We start from the raw sequence: 22,290 nt of genomic DNA, 5'->3' as shown, positions 1-22,290 counted from the left end.
GTGTAAAAATGGCGTCGGGGGGAATCTGCAAAATGTCCGGAAAAACTCAGGTGTATGGAAAATGCAGCTTAAAATTACAACAATTTTGGTGGTTCTCTTAAAAAAATCCCAACAACTTTACGAGTGTCAGGTATTTTACCTTTTGAAATATGGCAACCCTACCTTGATTACTTGTCAGGCCTTTTGCCTTGTAAGATGGCTTAATGGCATGTTTTTTGGATATCCCCTTAAAATTCTACTCAAGGAAAAAATGCCTTTGGTTTTCCCCCAGGAAATAAATATTTGTTAAACTGTGAAACCTTTTATATATATGTACCCAGAAGTAAGCCCCATTGAGCCCGGGCGGCTGCCTAAGAAAGGGAATTGAAGCCAGCACTAAACATCTGGAGGGGACCTCAACTTCCTCAACACCGCACACAATTTTATTATTTTGGCTCTGAGGTTATGTGTGCACACAGACTCTTTCACTTCAGTGCCAGCTGCTACACAGAGCTATTTAATGCTGTAATCCTAACTCTATGGCAACTTTATATTGTGGCAGGTGCGGCAAGGCAGCTTGTTCTGTAGCTCTTGTTCTTAAGGCATCCCTTCTGCTTACAACAGACTGGGGAAAGCGGAGAGGAAAAACCTATATCTTTAAAGGCCTGAACTGTGTAAAAAAGAGAGAGGACACTGCTCTTTAATGTTTTTATAAAGGACCAATAGGGTGTGGTATGAATGTATACTGTACATAGCAGCAGTTGCTACAGTTTTAGTCTCCCCTGAGGTGCGCCTGGATTCCTCCTGCATATTTTTCCAGAAACTCCAATGTTCGGACATGGTTCAGGTAGACTTTATTTCTTTACCTTTTCAAAGGACTACGTACATGCTCCTTTATTCAATTTAGCATCCATTGGTGCCTTGTCCTTCCTTCATTCCTTCCGTCTTTTTCTCTTTCTTTCTTTCTTTCTGAAAGCACAGTGCATTTTTAATTTTCTCAAACCTCTCCTGGATTGAAGGATGAGGGAGACATTGTGACATCACAGAACCAACCAATCAGCATCATGCGCACCAGAGGCCAGCTTCTGCTGACAATGAGTTGAATTAGTTTCCTGAAGCTCAACTCTGGAAAGCGATAGGGATAGCTGACTAGAGCATGGTGAGTATGCTTTCAGAGTTGTTCCAATGTAAATTTGTAAATTCAGAACTTAAAAATGGAAAGTGTAATGCTGGTGGGCAACAAAAGAGGTTTAAAGACTCTCTCAAGGCAAATCTTTAAAAATGTAGTATAGACACTGCCAACTGGGAAACACTGGCTTGCGAGCGCTCCAGTTGGAGAACAGCCTTGACCAAAGGTGTTGTGGACTTTGAAGACGCTGAAACTCAGGACGAAAGGGAGAAATGTGCCAAGAGGAAGGCACGCTTGGTAAACTCTCACCAAGATCAACTCCTGCTTGGAAACCTATGTCCCCAGTGTGGAAGGATGTGTGGATCCAGAATTGGCCTCCACAGCCACTTACGGACTCACTGTTAAATTCTTTGTCTTTCAAATTCTTTTTTAACATTCATCTGCTTGTGTGTGTGTGTGTGGGGGGGGTTAGTTTCCTCTTTTGATTCAGATTTGACCATGCTGGCTTTTCTTGGCAATTGGCCATGTACATGTATATTTCATTTAATAGCACTATGGCTACTGCTTCCAACTGGCTTAACAGCACTTCTTATACTTCGTGCCAGGTTCTAGGGTCACCACTCCTCTGATCAGTTCCATGAGCAACTGTTCTAGGGCAGAGTCATATTAGGGTATCTAGAAATTTTTCCTTTTCGTTGTAACTGGAACACATATGTAGCCAATCTATGTGAGACTAGTTCTAGTAGCCCATTACTAACATAATCAACATTTCTTCTTCTGGATGCTTCCTTGATTTCATTCTTCTTAAGATTTCCTTGAGCATTTTCATCAGTGGGACGACAGCACACCCCCTGTACTATGTTATTCTTAGGGCCAGGTTCACCACCCACAATGTTTCTGTGGAGTAGTCTGTCCCTTTTGGGACTTCTAGCATGTTGGGCTTGGTCAATGGCCTCTTTAATATACAGAATGATACCAGCTCCAGTACATTCTTCTCTGACCTTCCTAAAGCATTATATCCAGATATAACAATGTCCCACTGGTTTCTCTATTCCTCCAGTTTTGCATTATTCCTATTATATCAATGCAGTCCTCTAAGACTAAGCACTCTGTTTCACCCATCTTGGCTCAGAGGCTTCTAGCATTAGCATATAAACACTTGTATATTCTCTCTCTTTAAGGGACTATGACTCTTGCTTTTGGACCTGTGGTGCTTTGGCCTTGCTGAATTACTGTCCTTTGCTCCTGCACTCACAATGCCTAGTTGTACAGTCATTTGCCCCCTGAGGCATTTACTTATGAATTACATTCCATTTCTATTACTCCAGAACATGAGATGATATTAATCTTGTATAATTTCCTGATTTTTCTCTATAACCAATGCTTCCTGACTTCATTTTATCCGCAGATTTCATCACTCCACATGTACTTTAGATTTCTAGCAAATGTTAAAGACTATATATTTCTGTCCGTGTTTCCTTGAAAAAGCACTCTCTTGAACTCAGTGGGACTACTTCCAAGTAAACGTTCCTAGGTGCAGAATGTGGGTTGCCACAGTTCTCCTGAGGTTCTAACACTGAGATTTAGATAGTTTATGAGATCAGGATTAGTGCTTGTGAGAGGAAGCTGGTTTGCACTGATGACTAACAGATGAAAGAGGAAGTCTACCAAATCAGTGTGCGGTGAGTCAAAAATGGAAAGCTAGATTTATTGTGAACAGTGTGAATAAGGAACAAAGGATTACCACCTCTTCCAATGTATGGAGACCTACATTTTCTCCCAGTACATTTCTGAGCACTATTCAAAGTGTTGGTGCTGAACTTTAAAACCCTAAATGGCCTCGGCCCAGTATACCTGAAGGAGCATCTCCACCCCCATCGTTCAGCCCGGACACTGAAGTCCAGCTCCAAGGGCCTTCTGGTGGTTCTCTCACTGCGGGAAGTGAGGTTACAGGTAACCAAGCAGAGGGCCTGCTCGGTGGAGGTGTCTGCCCCGTGAAACGCCCTCCCATCAGATGTCAAGGAAATAAACAACAATCTTGACTTTTAGAAGTACTTCATTTCAAAATGCCAGGAAACTTAGAAATACTTTTGGAAAACTCTGTATGCTAAAATAGGAACTTCAAAAGAGCTTCAAAATTTTCAGTTATGATAAGGAAAAGCATAGTACATAGAATATTAGCCATATATCTCCTGTCTCATGAAATATTGTTTTGATTAATTTTAACCCAAACTAGTTTCAGTATGAATTGAAAAAAGAACCTGGCTGTATTTTAAGACCATAATATAGACATGGCCTTATATGCCTATTCAGTTTATCCTGCATTACTTTGGAAGTGCAATTATGTAATTCTTAATCCATATCATTTTCTAAATAAGCTGCCTGCCATTTCCTCTATGTTGCTACATTTCCCTTCAAAGTTCACTGAATTTGTAACATTAGTTTCTGAATGATGCATTATGCATCAATAAAACAAGTGATTTGTTTCAGTTACCTTTTCGTGTATGTAGTCTTTTATACATACAATACTGGGCTTATGCTTTACGCTACCCCAGGGGATGGGACTCTCCGGCCCTCCAGAGATGTAATTAAGACTGCAGCTCCCAATCACCCTTGACCATTAACAAAAAAGTATTTGCTGGTGAATGTAAATGTGCCATCGAATCTAATGCACAACTTAAATTTTTGCAATGCGATTTGGCAAAAAAAGGTGTGCATTAGATTCATGTAAATATGGTAATTAGTCAAAGGCCCGGGAGACGGGGAATGTTTTTGCCTGGCACCTAAAGATAATGAAGGCGGCAGACGAGCCACCATGGAGAGAGCATACCACAAACAGGGAGCTATTGCAGAAACGGCCTGTTCTCATGTTGCAACCCTCTGGAGTGAGCAGACAAAAAAGGGCCTCAGATGGCGATTGCGGAGTCCAGGTTGGTTCACATGCAGAGAGGCGATCCTTGAGGTATTGTGGTCCTGAGCCATTTAAGGCTTTATAGGTAAAAGCCAGCACTTTGAATTGGACCTGGAAACTAATTGGCTGCCTGTGCAGTCCGACTAGGATTGCTTAAACTGTCTTCCCCCAGTGAGCAACCTGGCCTCTGAATTCTGCATGTGCTAAAGCTTCCCATCCATGTTCAGAGGCTGCCACACATTTTATCACATGATAAAACATTTCTCTCTCTCTCTTGGTTTTTAGTCTCCAAGGAAAGGTGACCAAGAGATCAGAGTCCAGCTTTCCTATGCAGTCATACCTTGGGTTACAGACGCTTCAGGTTGCATTTTTTCGGGTTACGGACCTGCTGAAACCCGGAAGTACCGGAACAGGTTACTTCTGGGTTTCGGCGGTTGAGCATGCGCAGAAGTGCTAAATCGCGCTTTGTGCATGTGCAAAAGCGCTGAATCGCAACCTGCATGTGCGCAGATGTGCCGCTGCAGGTTGCGAACGTGCATCCCACATGGATCACGTCCGCAACGTGAGCGTCCACAGTATGTCAGGTGTACAGGACAGCTGTTGGCAAATAATGTTAGCAGTGGCTTATTGGAAGAGAACCTGCTGATGAGTTTTTGTTTTCCTTACAGGGGATACGTTTAGATCTGCTCAGTATTGTCTTATAAATCTTAGTTTGTCTTGTGTCCATTGCCTTCAAGCGAAATGCCAAGAAACCTCCACCCGTTGCAGAGAGGAGGTCTCTCTTCGTTGAGGCAAGGGAAAAACTGTAGCTTTGCAGAAATGGAGTACATATTTACGGGGGTAGAGGACCTGGCAGGCTGTAACAAAACAGCCACTTGCTCCCACTTTCCTGGCAAGGTAGGACAGGCGGGGAGGCACTCCCTTCACATAATTTCCTAAATCTGAATACATGTAATCTGAATTTATTTGCGGAGAAAAGGCAGGCCTTTTTTTAGAAGACTCCCCTTTTCCTCCTCAAACCTTGGAGCACAGATTTAAAGGCCAGTTAGCACTGCGACAGTCAAATATGTTTTCATTTTCTTTATGTTGGGAACTGCCCTGTGAGGTTCAGCTGAAGGGAAGTGTACAAACTTAAGAACTAACAAGACAGAGAGCAGCAAAAGGCATCCCTGTCAATGGAGAGGTGTGCGGCCGAGTTACTTTATCATTATTTTTTATATTTATGATTTTCAGTTATTTCAATAGTTTTACTGTCATTTTAACATTTCGAAACCTGACTTCCTTCCTCCTCTTTGTGCCGTTCCTTAATTTATTTTATCATTTCCCGCCTATTCTAAATTAACTTCTTTTATTCATTGACTTTAACTATTTACTCTTATGAAACTGCTGGTTATTACAATAATCCTGCCAATGCCCTTGTTGCCGGGAATATTTCTTCATTCCACTTCTCGGGTGCCTGCGGAAGAACATCCCTGGCAGAAAAGGACAAGACCTTTTGTGTGTGTGTGTGTGTGTGTGTGTATACACACACGTACATACACACAAACACAAATTTCCAGTTTTGCCATTTAAAATACTCATTTAAACATCCTTAAAATATCATTTGACTTCCCTTCTTCTCTTTCCATAATTCATTTTGCATATCATAAATCCCAGCATATTTTACAAAAACTAAACCATTCAGTATTCCATTATTGTATCCATCAAAACGGGACGAGACCCTTTCGACGGGGCGCCTGAAGCGCTCACCTGTCTCCTCAACGGCAGGGCTGAGCCCGCCTGTTTGAAAACCTTGGCCTTCCCATCCCCGCATCTTGGACGCCACCCTGAGCCGGCCATCGCAGCCCCTTCGGGTTCCCCTCAGGGTTTTCCCGCCAAAAGCCAACGGTCCGCGCGTTCAAACAGACCGAACCGAAGAGGATGCTTAACAGCGGCCAGGGGAAGTTTCACGCCGCCAGCCCTCACATATAGCCGGGAAGGACAAGTGCGTGTGCGAGGGTAAAGAAAAACAACACAGCGGCTCCTTCCAAGCGCTCCAGGGCTCGATAAACAAGCAGCCCGCCCGCCCGCTCCTTTCCTCCGCCTCCTCCTCCTCCACAAGAGATGGCGGAGAGCAAGGGAGAGAAGAAAGGAACGTCGGCGGCCTAACCGCGCACGCGCACTTGGGGGTTTCAGCCGTGGGTGGGCGTGTGTGTGTGAGAGAGAGAGTGAGCGCGCGCGCGCGCCGCTGCCTCGCCGGCAGTTGAGGGTTTTGAATTTAGCGTCTAGACCTCGGCGGAGAGCCCCGCTCGGCGCCCTATTGGTTGAGCGCGGGTCACGTGCGGTGGGGGCATAGGCGAGCGGAGGAGGAGGAGGAGGAGGAAGGGAAGAGAGGGAGGGCCGGCGCTCGAGCGCGCGACGGCCATATTGGTTCGGAGCAGAGCCCGCCTGTTTTGTGTGTTCTGCCCGGGGAGGAGCGGCCGGAGGCGGGATACGCGAGGCTGGTCGGGCGGGCGGCTCCGCTCCTTGCAGCAGCGCCGGGTCCCCATCTGAGCAGGAGCCGCTTCTCCTCGCTCCCTTTTCTTTATTTGCTTGGTCCATCCATTTCGCCTCAGCGAAGCACCTGCAGAGCCGCCTTCGTTTCTTTTCGCTCCTCCTCTTTCTCCCTTTTTTCCCGCTCGCTCGCTTCCTCACCCTCGCGGGTTATTATTTTTTTGTTCATTCATTTGCATCCTCGGTTCGTTTCCTTTCGCGCTTCACTTTTCCGCCTCGCTGCTCGTTTGGCAATTTGCTTTTAGGATTCCTGTGGTGCTTTTTTTTTAACCTTTGCATTGCCAAGTTCTCCGCTTTTGAACCCCTTTCGGGCTCTTTTTTTCCCTTCCTGCCTCCCCCTCTCCCCCCTTTGAGCTTCCTCCCCCCCCTTTTCCCCGCGCGTTTTTTGCGCGCCATGGCGGCGGCGGTGGCGGCCATGGCCTCGACGCCGTCGGGGCAGCGCTCGCGGGGCAGCGCGGCGAGCACCCCCCTGAGCCCCACGCGCATCAGCCGCCTGCAAGAGAAGGAAGAGCTGCGGGAGCTCAACGACCGCCTGGCCGTCTACATCGACAAGGTGCGCAGCCTGGAGATCGAGAACAGCGCGCTCCACCTCCAGGTCACCGAGCGAGAGGAGGTGCGCGGCCGGGAGCTCACCGGCCTCAAGTCCCTCTACGAAGCCGAGCTCGCCGATGCCCGGAGAGCCTTGGACGACACGGCCCGGGAAAGGGCCAAACTGCAGATCGAGCTGGGCAAGATCCGCAACGAGCACGACCAGCTCCTGGGCAAGTAAGTGGCCGAGGAGGAGACGGAGGCCCCCTCGATCTCTCGTCCTATCTTGGCTTCAATAAGAGTTCATAGAAGCCAATTCCTAGGGCTAGGCCCCCCCCAAACAAAATATGTGAGAGGGTCCCCCCCCCCCGCCCAAAGCTGATGGGCATTCAAATGTTGCGCGTGCACAACATCATGTGATTGTGTGAGGCGGGGCTCCCCCCCCCCCCCCAATATTTCATTCCAGTTGGCACTCGGTGTTCGAAACACCCATTGTTCTGGGCACGTTTTGCGTGATGTTTCTGAGCTCTGGGCACAGCACTGCGCCTTAGATTTTCGATTAAAATTGCAGAATGGAAGGAAAAGAGGAGCTTTTCCTGCCTCCCCACTGCCACCGGAGAAGAGACCCTCTTAAGGATATTAGGGGGGGTGGGCTAAACCAGGTGAAAAATGAACATAATATTTTAGCTGCCGTTCATTCATTTTCAGCACTGTATTCCTGTTATAGAAAGCATGTGCCCAGACATTCCGTTGTTGCGCCTGTAACCTCGTTTTAAGGTGCCGTTTAGGTCCTAGTTTTCATATCCCACTTTCTAACCCTGGCTGGCACCCTTGATGGGGTCATCAGGCCAGGAGCATGTGGCCTCTCTTGGTCCCCAAGAGGCTCCCTTCTCACATTGCACCACATGACTGAAGCGGACTGCCTGCTGGGGAGACCAGGGTCTGGGTCTTACTCCGCTGGTTGCATGTTGACGTCATAGACCCTCTTCCATTTCCTGCCTCCAACCCCACCCTGTCCCTTGGATTCTCCACACCATACTTCCTCTTGCCTTCTCTACTCCTGCTTGGGGTGGTCACCTTAGATTTGCGAGCCCCCAAAGCAGTTAATATAGGTCAGCATGGAACTCCTCCATGAAGCTCGTTTCATAAGAGGGTTTGATAACTTCCCCTCACTTTCATGTTTGGGGAGATACCATGTCAGAAGTTAGAATCATGCTATCTACGTAGAGATTTTGGTGTGAGAGAACTCTTTATTCATGTTTCCCCCTCGGCAACACTTTTCATCCTGTTTTATAGAGGTGCGCATGATGTTCGGTTCCTCCTTTCTGGTTCCTTCTGTTAATTTATTTGTATTTCTGTCCATGCATGGTCTCTATGCTCTATTTGTAAAGGTGAGCAGTAAAGTAAGAGCATGTTTTGTAATCTTCACTTTAAAACAAGGCAAAACTTGAGCTAACAACAGATTCAAAATCCACCTTTTTACTCCATTGAAAGATGAGAATCAGGCATGGTTTGAGAGCGTGTTATTGTCTCCTCCCCTTTCCTCCCATTCATTTCTCGAGTAGTGAGCATATTAGTCTGACTCCTCTAGCTGCTGCCATGTGCTATAGCTAGTGTGGTAATATTTGAATGAATGAAAAAGAGGCCTGGGAGGTGGTTTCTTAAGAGCAGTTTCCGGCCTAACTGACAGTATGAGGTGTATGACACTGGGGTGGGCCATGTTTTCATCATCATTTCATATGTTCAGATTTGATCTAGATACATGGGTCATTAACACGTGATACTTATCTACAAAGTTGTCAACTTGTACAATTTGGCTAACTTTTTAAATAGCTTATCTAAAGTGGTAGTCCCCTTTAGAGCTAAAATAGAAGGGGAAGTTTTTCTGTGTTTGCTTTTGTTGATTTTAGAAAAAAAAACCCCACAAGATATATTGCAACAACATAGGTACTTACTTTAAATGCAGTTCTTGAAAGAGAAGCGTTTAATACGAATTATTCCCTATTTTGGTAAGAGCATTCCTGTTCAAGCATTAACAATGCATGTGAGAATTGAAATCACTCCTATTTATGTTCATGTTACGTTTTTGAGCTTTGCAGAGCTGCCTGCCTAAAGAAATGTGTGTAACTTTGGAAGAAGGCAGATTGCTCCTTTTCTCCAGTGCTCAGTGAATAATTTGGTTCATAACTCCATGGAAGCTTTTCATTTATATGCTTTCTGGTATTGGGTTTGTTCCTTTTGCTGGCTGGCTTCACTTCTTTGGAATGAGCAGGTGCTTGCTTGCACTGATAAGCTTGATTCATACACCTCCAGAGCTCTGCAGAGGAATGCTTTCAGGGGTGCAATCAAAGCTTTCCTTTAACAGTTGTGTGCTGTCAGTTTGCTGTTGCTTTGCCTTTTTATTTTTTGTTAATGGCATTCAAAATTTGTTTCTTAGGAAGCATTCACTTGTGCTATTTCTTGTTTTTTTAACCATTTTCAAATCTGGTGTGTGGCCATACACTTGGGGTGAGGACTTTTCTCCCTGTAGACCTCTGTCCCCCAGTCTTATTCTGAAACAGAATGGGCATAGTGCAGGGGTAGCAGAAAGGCACTAGAAGTCTTGTTCCTGTTCTCTTCTCTGATCCCCCTCCCCAGCTCTGTGTTTGTTTGTTTGTTTGTTTGTTTGTTTGTTTGTTTGTTTGTTGGCAGTGTACAGCTGCAATTGTGTAAGTGAAATTGGGTAAGATGTATTTAATTATATGTTCTAAAAGCTTTTTAAAATTCATTTAGGACAATTTTGTATTTAGGACAATTTTGGATACCTTGAAAAAATGGTTCAGGTGTTGCAATTTTTGTAGTGAAAAACTATGCAAAGTAATCATCTTTTGCTCACTTCATCATCAAAGTTGGCCAACTTCTGTATTCTTATGGCAGTACTCCTGGAATTACAACTCTGAGGGGGCAGTAAACTATGGTTCCAGAATTCTTTGAAGAAAAGAATGTGCTGCAAATGTGCCTCTCCAGTGGCCTAGGAGAAGTAGAATGTTTTTGCCTGGTGCCTAACGATATGTAATGAAGGCGCCAGGCAATGTTAGAAACTGGGATAGAAAAGCTAGGAGCCAAATGGCTTCTGGGATCTGGCTTGTGGGCATCAAAACAGAATGTCTAGGGGCGGGGGGGGGGGGGTCGGCAACAATTTTTATTTATAATTTTGATAAGCATGAACTAATATGCAATTCACGTAAGTGACACATTGTTAATACCACATTTTTAGCAGAAATTGTTGATACATGTTTAATTTGGTGTTTACAATAAAAAAATTGGTACCATGCTTCAGTTTTCAAAACACACTACTCTTTATTGTGAAACTCCTTAACATATTGTCTATCCTTAACGTACACTTCAAGGCTCCATACATTTCAGTAATCCTTGAGTGACAGCCGGGGGGGGGGGGGGAATGGCATCCAGACTTTTTGAGGGGCTCGCATATGGAGAATCTTTAGGTGCAAAATGCTCCTGACACCCTTCTAATTTCAAACTCTGGTGCCAGGGGATCCTCCCTGTGGAGATCATCCCGCAAACAGGGAGCCACTGCAGAAAAGGCCCTTTATCACGTTGCCACTCTCCAGGTGTCTTGTGGAGGGAGCAAAGAAGCGCCTCAGATGATGATTGGAACTCCTTGCGGTCTCTTTCTGTTTTTAAGGCTCTGAATAATTTGGTGTCATCGGAAAACCTGGTCAATTCACTGCTCACCCCAACTGCATTTTATATATATATATATATATATATATATATATATATATATATATATATATATATATAGTACAGTGGACGCTCGGGTTGCAAACATGATCCGTGCGGGATGCACATTCGCAACCCATGTCTGCGCACATGTGGGTTGCGATTCAGTGCTTCTGCGCATGCGCAACCGCCGAAACCCGGAAGTAACGCGTTCTGGTACTTCCGGGTTTCAGCAGTCCATAACCCAAAAAAGTGCAACCTGAAGGGGCTGTAACCCGAGGTATCACTGTACTGGTTCCAATACAGATCCTTGAGGGACCCACTTCTTACATCCTGTCCATTTAAGCCTACACTCTGCTTCTTGTTCTTTAAGCAGTTACTGATCCATAACAGGGTCTGTCCTCTTATCCCATGTGTTAAGATCACTTTGGTAAGGGACCCGATAGTAAAAGCTTTTTGAAAGTACCATGTATGCAATGTCTATTGGATCATCCCTATCCACATATTTAAATTGGATAAAATTGCTGCAGTGGTTGCATCTTAACCTGCTGACTGCCTTTGATCCATGATCTAAAAGCTTCTTCAAGAATAAAGTTATGTTCATTTTGCTGTTATGCTTATGGTGTCCTTCTTTGCGTCTGCTTGCATGCTTTTCTTGATTCAACTTGCACGTTTGAACTGCTAACTGGTTTTTTAATGCTATAAATTAGAGTTCAAAGCTTTGTTGCCACCATATTCAAAGCTCTGTTTTACTAATTGTGCCTTCTCAGCAACATTTGCTGTGGTATAATTTGTGGTGGGCATGTTTTAAAGCTTGGGAAAGGCTACTTCTAAACATTAGTAATAGTCTCAGATAACAGCCTTCTGGTTTTGTGAGGTGTATTAGTATATATAAATATTTGAGAAGAAGAAGAATGTGTCTAGCTGCTGCAGCTTAGGGACTTTGTCTTGCAGTGAGGAAAAGAAGGTGGTGCTATCATTCCTGTAGAGCCAGGTATGTATCTTTTTGTGTTAGGAGATACGTTGCACATCCATCAATCCATATGTGGTGGTAATGGAGTCATGAAGGATAAATTTGTAGAACCATCTATCTGTACACACACACAAACACACATTAATTTTTTGCTGGGCACTTTCAAATTGACTAGAGTGGTTGAGATAAAATTATGTTTTCATATGTTGGCAGTAGAATAGGAGAATCCACAATATTAGGTTGGAGTTACGGTGTTCTGCTTTTGTGAAGACCATTGCTTGTGGCTTGGTGGTGGTTCTTAAATCTTGAGGCCATCTTTACTGAGTTTCTGTTGCCTTGCTCTTTTTATAATTAGGTTTCTATGTAGCAGTAACTTCTAGGGTTTTGTATAGCTGGGCTAAATTGTAAGGGTGAGATTAAGTGTGGGAATTATGCATGTGAAATGGCTTTTAATCCAGCAGAAGTGTCTGCTAATTAAAGAGATTTTTTATTACTTCTCAGTCCACTGCATTCTCTCCAATAATGTTCTAGATGGTTTTGGGGGACCCTCCTGTGGTAAGTGGCATGTAGAGGAGGGATGAAGAGGGAATCAGCAAAAATGCCTCTTTTCTTAAGTTAGCAGATGCCTCTGCTGGATTTTGCCCTAAAAATCATTACTTGAAAAAGCAGTGCATGGGTCCAGAAATGATTGCAGGAGGATGAACTCATTCATTCCTTCAGTCTTTAGATACAGTGGAAGAGTGTACCTTTGGGGGTATAGTCAAACCATTGGAGAGTTACAGCGTCTGCTATGGCTATAGAGATCAATACAGGAGAGACATGTTTTATTGCAGCTGGGGCAGATGAAGGCATCTGGTTTCACTGCTACAGATGCGTCATGACATCTCTTCTCTCTGTGCTCCTCCAGCAGCCATTTCTCCTCTAGTCAGTGCTGTGGATACATGACCTGGCTGTGTGTCTCCAGGCACTTCATCATTTGTCAGTCAATTCCAAAAAGAGTAGCTTTGTTAAATCTGTAGCAGAATGAAGTTGAGAAATATTGTGCTTAACTGTTGCCCCTTTTCTTGTTGCTACTGTTCAAGTTGTACGCTTTCTAAATTACATTTATTCTTTTTTTAAAAGCCGGGAAAATAAACTAGTGCTGTGCATGTGTTCGCTTGCCATAATTAGCTCTGAAGCATCTTATAGTAGAAATATGATGTGGTTCTCTACCTAGTGACTGAATAGTGTAACTCTTGATATGGATTCTATTTCTCTGGGAACTCCAGCTTACCACTGAAAAGCTGGATTTGCAAATTGCTAGAGTAATTATGGTGAATGGGATACTTTGAGATCAAAGTAAATGTACATCTTTTGAAGGGACAGGAATTTCTGTGCGGACTACCCCCTTAAACCTTTAATAGACAGGCTTTTCCATATTAATGAAAACAAGGTTGGAAACCGGGGGGGGGGGGGGGTGGGGTGGGAGGGATATCTTAAAGTGCCAGTAATTTGATTCTCATCTATTTGTTTTAAATCCTCAGGCCCTGCTTCTCATCTTAAGGCCTGATTTGCACATGATTGGCAAAAGCAAAGCAGTTTATCTAGTTCCAAGCCCGTGTGGGGTATTTAGATGTCATGTTCTAATTAATCAGATGGTGGTTGAGTTATTGTATTCCTACCTCAAAAACGAGTTGAAACTTTATTTATTTATTTTTTTACAAAGGTTTTGAGTTAGAAGCAAATTTTATGTGATTTAGAAGTAGGGCTTGGATTAAAGTACATCTGTGGTAACTCCTGTTTGAGCTGTGAAATGTGCACTTACACGTAAGTATAATACTTAAGTTTAATATAATCACTGGTTCCTTTGTTACTTTTTATATTAGCTTATATTAATAGCCAGATAAAATGCAGAAATCTGTGATTCCTAATTGTGGGTGGTGTGTTTTGACACATCTCTTAAGGTTGTATTCAACTTTAAGTAGCAGGTTGGCTTTCTGGAAGCTAAGAAGGGAAAAACCAATATTATAGAGAGCTGCTTTCTCCATTAATGTTAAGAACAATCTTGTATAAGCACTCATTTCTGGGTGAACTACTTACCGTATTTTTCGCTCTATAACACGCACCTGACCATAACACGCACATCGTTTTTAGAGGAGGAAAACAAGGGGAAAAACATTCTGAATGAAACAGTGGATGTATCATTTTTGTGCTTCATGCTGTGGCCACAGACATGTGATCTGATGGTGAATTTGGGCTGACCCAATGCAAAAATCCTGAGAATCCCTGTGCATCCATGGTTTGTAACCACGTTTTTGCACCATTGCAGCCCCAGGCAACAGTGGGTGCGTGATTTTGGGGGGGCAGGCTGTAGCCATGGACATGCTATGTGATCTGATGGTGAATTTGGGGTGACCCAATGCAAAGATCCTGAGGATCCATGCTTTGTAACCACATTTTAAGTGGGGAGCGAAGGAAAAACAAAGAAGGGACATTAGAGGGGTGTGCAGAGAAGCAGCTGGCTAAGAATGCAGGAGAGGGATTTAACGGGAGGGAGGAAAGAAAGGCAAAAGTTTCCCGCCACCCAAGCCAGCCATCTCTCTCTCTTTCTCTTTCTCTCTCTCTCTCTCTCTCTCTCTCTCTCTCTCTCTCTCTCCCTCCCTCCCCCCTCCCTCCCCCCCCTCTCTCCCTCCCCCCCTCTCTCTCCCTCCCCCTCCCCCCTCTCTCTCTCCCTTCCCCCCTCTCTCTCCCTCTCCCCCAGCAGCACCGGAGCTTGCCTGGAGGGGAGGGGCTTTCCCTGCTCTTTGTCCGTTTCAGCAAACACAGCAACGAAACAGAGGAGGGTGGGCAGTAAGACCCTGAGGCAGAATGCAGGAAAGCAGCCGCTTCCTCTTTTCAGGTTTCGTTTCTTCCTGCAGCGTACAGCGCCGCGATTTGATTTTTGCATGATTTTTCGGCTCCAGGGACCACACATTCGCTCTATAACACGCACAGACATTTCCCCTTCCTTTTTAGAAGAAAAAATCTGCGTGTTATAGAAGGAAAAATACGGTAACTTCTGCTGTTAAAATGAGTAAAAACCCAGTGAGAAAGACCCTTGTAAGAGATATTACTGTATACAGGTGAGCACCCTGGAGAACCATAGTGGCTCGTGAGAAAACCCACCTGAGATCCCAAAGAGGACCTCTTCGGGCTCTGGGAAGGATCTCCTCGCAAGCTGGAGGGGCAGTGGGGCTTTATTGAGCTGCTCAGCCTCACTTCCCAGCATCAGACGTGTCCCCATAACCCAAAGAAGATCTCGGCGTGAGCTGGAGGGGCAGCAGGGCTTGCTCAGCTGATGCACTGGGATGCGGCTGCTGATGCGCTACCCGGCACACAGTGTTAGAAACTGGGATAGAAAAGCTAAGAGCCAAATGGTTCCTGGCACCTGGATTGTGGATGCCAAAACAGAATGTCTATGGGCCATTTTGGGGGAGGGGGGTCGGCCACACTTTCTATTTATTATTTTGATAAGCATGAACTAATACACAATTCACATAAGTGACACATTGTTAATATCACATTTTTAGCAGAAATTGTTAATACTTGTTTAATTTGGTGTTTATACTAAAAATATTGGTATCATGCTTCAGTTTTCAAAACACACTACTCTTTATTGTGAAACTCCTTAACATATTGTCTATCCTTATTGTATACTTCAAGGCTTCAAAGCACATATAGTTCAGTAATCCTTTAGTGTGAGCCAGGTGCAGAAAATGGCACCCAGACTTTTTTGAGGTGCTCGCAAATGGAGAACCTTTAGGCGTGAAATGTGCCTGGCACCCTTCTAATTTCGAACCCAGCCTGCACGTCAGTTGTTAGGCAGTGAGGCTGAACAGTTCAACAAAGCCCCGCTGCCCCTCCAGTTCACGATGAGATCCTCTGGGGTGAGTTTCCTTGCAAGCCAGGAGTGTGCTCCCTATTTCCGGATACCCGGCACCACGCATATGTGCAGTCACATACAAATAGATCACATGTAAATGGGAGTTGCCTGCATACATATAGCAGTAAATAGGATGGATTTGTGTCCTTGGTAAGTGTATTGCCTATTACCCTTGTGCATTCTACTGTAGGAAACAGAAACCTAGCTGCTTGTTAATTGTACCTCAACTTTGCTTCATTCCTTGTGCTGCTACTGCATGATTTTGAATATGGTCAAAATAGGTTTGACAGGGTTGGAAAAGTGAAATGGATATGTGAAGTTCTGTGGTATAATACTTAATGCTTGTAAAATCTGTATTGGGTGGCATTCCCTGAAACCAAATACATCAGTTTCAAATTGCTTTCAAGATTGTGAAATCTTGCCTAAGAGTAAATTGTAAAGCATGGTACTTTTGCCATTTAAATATTATTGTGGAAAACTAGACTTCATATCAGTAACAGGGGCTTCTGTAATCTTCAGACTTTGTGTCTTAATTTTCCTCATATTATTTAAATGTTATGAAAAGTAAGTTTTAAAACAGTTAAATAAACTAGAACACAATTTAAAAAGAATATCCTGCATGTAGTGCCAATTTCACATTAATCAATACCGTAGTGTTTGAAAGTTCTGTGGTAAATAAGTGTATAGACTATATTTTGGAACTACTAGGTTGAGGATTGCCACAAGAGAAACTCTCAAGCACACAGCTGCAGATGTGAAAGGTTGTACAGTATCTATTAGCTGTCAACCATTTACCGTATTTTTCGCCCTATAGGACGCACTTTTCCCCCTCCAAAAATGAAGGGGAAATGTGTGTGCGTCCTATGGGGCGAATGCAGGCTTTCGCTGAAGGTCCCGCGGGCTCGCAAGGCTTGCGGGCAGCAGCCTGCAGCCCAAAAGCTCGGGGGACAGCGGGGAGGCGCAGCGTTGCCACCCCGCTATTCCTCAACCTGGTCTGGAGGCTGGCGGGGGAGGGGGAGAGAAGCAAGCTTGCCTCTCCTCCCCGCCAGCCCCACAAACCCGGGGGACAGCGGGGCAAGCCACTGTCCCACGGAGACTAGAGAGGCTGTCCCTGAAGGCAGAAGAGGGAGACGGAGCGCTCAGTCTCCCTCTTCTAGCTTGGGGATGGCTGCGCAAAGCCTCTGCAGGGCAGCGGAGTGTGCTGCCCCACAGAGGCTAGGGAGGCTGTCCCTGAAGGCAGAAGAGGGAGACGGAGCGCTCCATCTCCCTCTTCTAGCTTGGGGGTGGCTGCGCAAACCTGGGGGGGAAATAAAATTTTTTCCCTTGATTTCCCCCCCAAAAAACTAGGTGCGTCCTATAGGGCGAAAAATACGGTAGCTTACAGAGTAAGATTGCCAGCAGCTAAGAGGAACAGAATCTTGTACATTTTTTCCCCCTGTTACTATCATCCAGTTCCAGGAACAGAAAATTTCTTTTAAGGAAATAACGTTTTTTTCATTCTTACTTTCCTGCTTCCATTTTTAAAAAAGGCATATTTATGAAATTGCATTGAAAATCTACATCCCTATGGGCCTGTTATTAAGACAATGACTTGATTGATTCAGCAAGTGTTAAGTATAGTTCAGCTGGTGCACAGGGCAACTGTTCAGAGGGTAAACATAGTTGAAACAGCTGTGTTAAAGTATGGACCTCAATAAGAGAGTTAGTATAATCTGATTTAAATGAATGTTTCTCCCTCAGTTGTAATTCAGACTATTATCCAAATCATCCCTTTTGCACATGGCCGTTGTACTGTTGGCACAATGATTATTTTCAGTGTTTGAATCCTTGTGCTTGTGAAATCAGACTATAGGTAGATGAAGCTCTTGTCTGTCATTTACTCTGATTCAGCATACAACTACTATAATTGTAAGCTTTTCAGTGATTTGCCAAATGTGCCATATGGTTACGGCAAAGTAAGGCAGCTGGGTCACTTCAAGTATTTACTGAAAACTGTCCAATTTGTCATGTGCTGGCCCCACGTGTTTGGTGTAACACAGTACTCTTAAATCAAGAGTTTTTGAACTTTCATGAATTTAATATGTCTCAGATACTCCTTGGCATACCTCACCCCCATCCCCACTCCCAAATAGGGCATGCATGTAGAGTGGCATTCTTTTCAAGATAAGATAGGTATACACTATCTGAGCTTTCTATAAACAGAGAATTTACCAGCTGGGTGACTGGGTCTCTGCCATGAGTGTCTATTTTGTATTGTTTTGATTTAAATACATCTGCTGTTTTTGTGTGTTTAACTGTGTTTTTGCTGGTTTTATTGTACATCATCTTGAGCTGATGGTGTAAAAAGCCATTGATAACTAAGGACAATAATAATTCAGAGAGAAAAAGCTAGTAAATATTATTCTTTTAAGGTCATTGGTGCTGAATATTACAGCCTGTAATAATTAGGCATTCTACGTTTTTAAAGGCTGTGCTTGAAATCCTAAAACTAAGATACTTTTTGCTGGGTTTTTTTTATTGCCTTTTCACTTTTTAAAAGCATATATAGGGTAGGGGCGGGGAACAAACTTAGGTTCCCAGGAAAGAGAGAACAAATCACCATCTACATTACAGTAATTTACTGTAATTTACTGTTTTTTTGAATTGGGTGCCAAATTTAAAAAGCAGTGAAGTATACCACCAGCAGCAAAGGAGGACTCAAGAGTGCCCTTTGAATGCATTCCTGATGCTTGGTGATTAATTTGCCCTACAGGATTACCTGTGCTGTGCCTGATGCCAGGTGATAACAGGTGGGCATAGTTCAACCCAAATCATGTCATGGGCCCAATGGGGAGGCCTGGCAGACCTAACCCTAATTAGGCTCCAGACTGGAGGTTTCCTAGTACTGAACAGTGGCTCAGTGGCATGTGTGAACCTAGCACCCCTACTGGTTTGTTTGGCCAGCAGCTGCCTGCTTCCTTTACTTTCAGTCTAGCCCATTGAATTGCAAGCCCTAGCTGTGGTGAAATTGTAGTGGCCCTGAAACTCATGTTTTGCGAATAGTGTTGTGGTAAAGGGTTTGAGACTACTTGCATTTTTACCTAGGAGACTCAGAAACTGCCCTTTACTAAGCCAGACCATCTTGCTCAGTATTCTGGAAACCCAGAAGGGTAATAGTAAGTAAAAGAAAAGAAACTCAGTTTTGCCCAAGAGGTAAACCAGGCTCCTGGTAAAAATGAATAAATGTGTGCGTTCTTAGTATTTTCCACCTCTTGTTATCTCTTCCGGGTCAGACTAATCAAACCGCCTTCCTTGCTGAGAATGGAATTTCTGTTTCTTCTCTGTAGCCCGGACTCATCTTGGTGACAGTATTGAGAATAATGGATATTCCAGTTATGGGGTATGGCACTCCACAATAAGGAACTGCATTATAACATCGCACAGCTTTGATAGCTTTAGCTGTGAAGTAGTTTATAAATAAACAAATACATAAAAGCCACAGTTGTACAACACTTAAGCAAATAAGCAAATGCTTGGAAAAGTACTTGTTACATATAGAAACTGTAGTATGTTCTCATTAAGATGAGGATTTCATAAGCTGGCTTCCTATGAAATTTTTGAAGGCCCACCTCAGTGTTTGCATTGGGAAGAATTGTGGTATTTTTGGTCTCTGCTGCAGGCTTGCCCACCAACTTAAGTACTGTTGGGGTAGCTTCCATTCTGGGGCCTGAAGGACCTCAAATCAAATCACTCTTCATCTACGTTTTCTACCTAAGAGCTCTATAGATGTTGTGATTGTGTATGACCAAAGAATGTGCAGCAAGGAGAGAGAAAATTATAGGTCATATCCAACCAGGTTTTACTCAGCGTAGACCCATTAAATTTATTCCAGTGGCTGTGAGTGGAATTTTAGTAACTTGAGTAGCTGCTTGCCTTTTCCCCATGACTAGGAAAAGCAGAGTAGATTGTACACATTTGTTCTGCTTATGTATTTTATTCAGGTCACAGAACTGTTTTCCTTGGTACATAATTTGGATTGTACCAAATTCAAATTTTTTTGTAGATATGCTTTGGGCTTTTACTTTTTACAGTGCTAGTATCCCAGCTGCACAATAACAATTTTATGATGGTGCTAAAAGCAGTTGAGTGTGCTGAATAACTTGAACTTCAGGTTCTACAGTCATTCAGCAAGTTAATATTGCACTTTGGTTTTTCTCTATAAAATAGAGGCTATACTTAATCTTAGCATCTCTGCAATCTTATTCTTCACTGTTTTGGCATAAAGTGCTTGCGTTGCAAAAATAGCCAAGTGTTGTTGATTGGTTTATATACAGCCAGCAAAATCTTAATTGTTTATGAAAATCTAGCTATGTACTATGATGAAATATTAGTTTAGTGTTACTATTTCTTCACTAGAAATGATTACACAGAATAAGGTTTTTCTCTTCACATGGCTTATATATTAAGAACTGTAAGGATGCAGTAAATTACATCTCACTAGAGTTTCAGTCTTTTAGCAGATTTCCCATTCCCCACAAACCTGTGGAATCCAACTAGAACCATACAGCTCTTGTTGAGTTCCATCTTGCATTAAAGAAAATATTGAACTTCTTTTTTCTGTTTTTTTTATTTTTAGCTATGCAAAAAAAGAATCTGATCTAAATGGAGCAATGCTTAAGCTTCGAGAGTTTGAAGCGGCTCTGAATGCTAAAGAAGCTGCACTTGCCACAGCACTTGGTGATAAGAAAAGCCTGGAGGTGGACCTTGAAGATTTAAAAGATCAGATTGCTCAGGTAAATATATAAGTTACTACACAGTGTGCTTCAGGCCAGCTTGGAATAAGCAGCAACAGCATCTTACAAATGTGGCTACAGCTTGTTGAGTAGTTAATAATGCTCACTATTTTAATTAAAACAAAACTGGTGAGTGTGTTGAGAAATTGCAGGGTGGGATCTGCACACCAGAGCAGATTTTGGTGCGAACAGGAGGCTACAATGGGGGATGGGAAAGGAAGGTGAAGTCTGTTGTGCAACTTGAAGTCTATTGCATTTGTGCACTGTGACACCATAGGAAGCAACTTAGTTTCTCATAATTGGATGTAATGATAGTGGTTACTGTAATGTACAGTAGCCTAGATCTCATGCACTCGCACCTCAGCTGTTTTGGTGCAGCCAGGAGGCAATCAAAACCTTTAACTTTTGATTTAAATCAACTACAGTTTAGCATTGTGGTCAGACTGTAAATTAGTTAATCCTAACTATTGTTATTTGAAGCAGATCCGTTTTCCTAAACTATGGGTTGAAATTTACTTGTTTTGGCCAATCATTGCTAAGACCAGTATTTGACATTAGCCAGGTGCCAGGCACATTTTGCAGCTGGCTTTTGACCACTTGCGACCACGTGAAGATTCCTGGGCGCCAGGATGGCACCTGGCATATCCACCATCTGGGGATCATTGAATGGACTGTTTTCACACACTAAGACCCCATCTTGTAGAATTCTATTAGTTATATGTTATCTGCACAATCAGAATGAATTTCTGGAACCAAATTACTTTTTCTGTGCACTCTGAGCAGGAACAATCACCATTAAGAAAAAGAGGTTGGAATAGGCCAATATATATCTGGACCGTTGCTGAATCAACAGTCTTCTTTAAGTTCTCAATGCTCTTGACCTAGCCCAGAGTCGTCATCTGAACTAGCCATATGTTTAACTGATAATCACAGTCACTCCATTTGAACAATAAGGCTATAGACAACTAGACATTCCATTTTGGTGAGTGTAACCTTGATTTAAGGGGAGCTATTTGGTGCCTAGTTTATATATGCATTTTTCACACTGGCTAAGACGTAACTGTGGCTTGTCTGGGTTCACATATAATACTTATCTAATGTTAGTTTGGAACTGAAGCAAAAACCTCCCAGCTCTTTATGCCAGGTGCAAAGGGGTGCAGTGTGTAAGCCCCAAGACTTGCTGTTGCTTTTTCCCATGATGATAAACCAAACAACAGTATGTGAGACATTGTGGATCAGTAAATGAGCAGTACTTAATGAAGAGTGAACTTAACTTCAGTGCATCAAATGTGCTTTATTCTATAATTGGCCAGCTTTATGAAAACTTTGCCAGATGGCACTTAATTTTTACTTGTGATAATTATTTTATGCTGGAATTGTGTTTTTGCTAATTTGTAATTATTTCTTTTAAGCTTGAAGCCGCTTTAGCTGCTGCTAAGAAGCAGCTCGTGGATGAAACTTTACTGAAAGTGGATCTTGAAAATCGCTGTCAAAGTTTGATTGAAGACCTGGAGTTCCGAAAAAATATTTATGAAGAGGTAATATAGTTCAGGTTCTAAGGTAATGTTATGCAGTGACAAGCTAGTGTGCACCCTGGCTTCAAATCAGGTCTTTGTGTCTGCCTCCAAGTAGTGATAGATGGATCAATCTATTTCTGATCTGTGTCAATTTTGCACATGTGTGTCTTCCAAAGTCTGTCCTGTTACAGCACTAAACTTCGATTTTAAAAACCACAACACAAATTGGTGTTTTTGAACTTAAATATGGATGTGTGCTGTGTCTCAATGTATGTATTTCTAAAGGTGATTTATCCTAAAATACATGTTTTATGCATTTTGGTAA

The 22,290-nt window shown here is 43.2% G+C and overlaps 1 protein-coding gene across 2 annotated transcripts in view; it reads left to right on the top strand.

Moving 5' to 3' along the window:
* The first annotated feature begins 1,048 nt into the window (after nucleotides 1–1,048).
* The window catches only part of LMNB1 (lamin B1), a 30,921-nt gene continuing 9,679 nt past the window's right edge, over nucleotides 1,049–22,290 (top strand). The window contains exons 1-4 of one of the 2 annotated variants that reach the window (XM_083702375.1): nucleotides 1,049–1,138; nucleotides 4,688–4,916; nucleotides 20,292–20,448; nucleotides 21,861–21,986. In XM_083702375.1, the coding sequence (XP_083558501.1) occupies nucleotides 20,326–20,448; nucleotides 21,861–21,986 (249 nt within the window). In that variant the 5' untranslated portion in view covers nucleotides 1,049–1,138; nucleotides 4,688–4,916; nucleotides 20,292–20,325. Of the gene's footprint in view, nucleotides 1,139–4,687; nucleotides 4,917–6,211; nucleotides 7,317–20,291; nucleotides 20,449–21,860; nucleotides 21,987–22,290 lie in introns of those variants that run through there. The other variant, XM_083702374.1, reaches the window with a different exon arrangement.

Source organism: Podarcis gaigeae, assembly GCF_964106915.1.
Source record: "Podarcis gaigeae genome assembly, chromosome: 11".
NCBI lineage: Eukaryota > Metazoa > Chordata > Lepidosauria > Squamata > Lacertidae > Podarcis > Podarcis gaigeae.
This window is presented reverse-complemented; position numbering and strand designations above follow the sequence as displayed.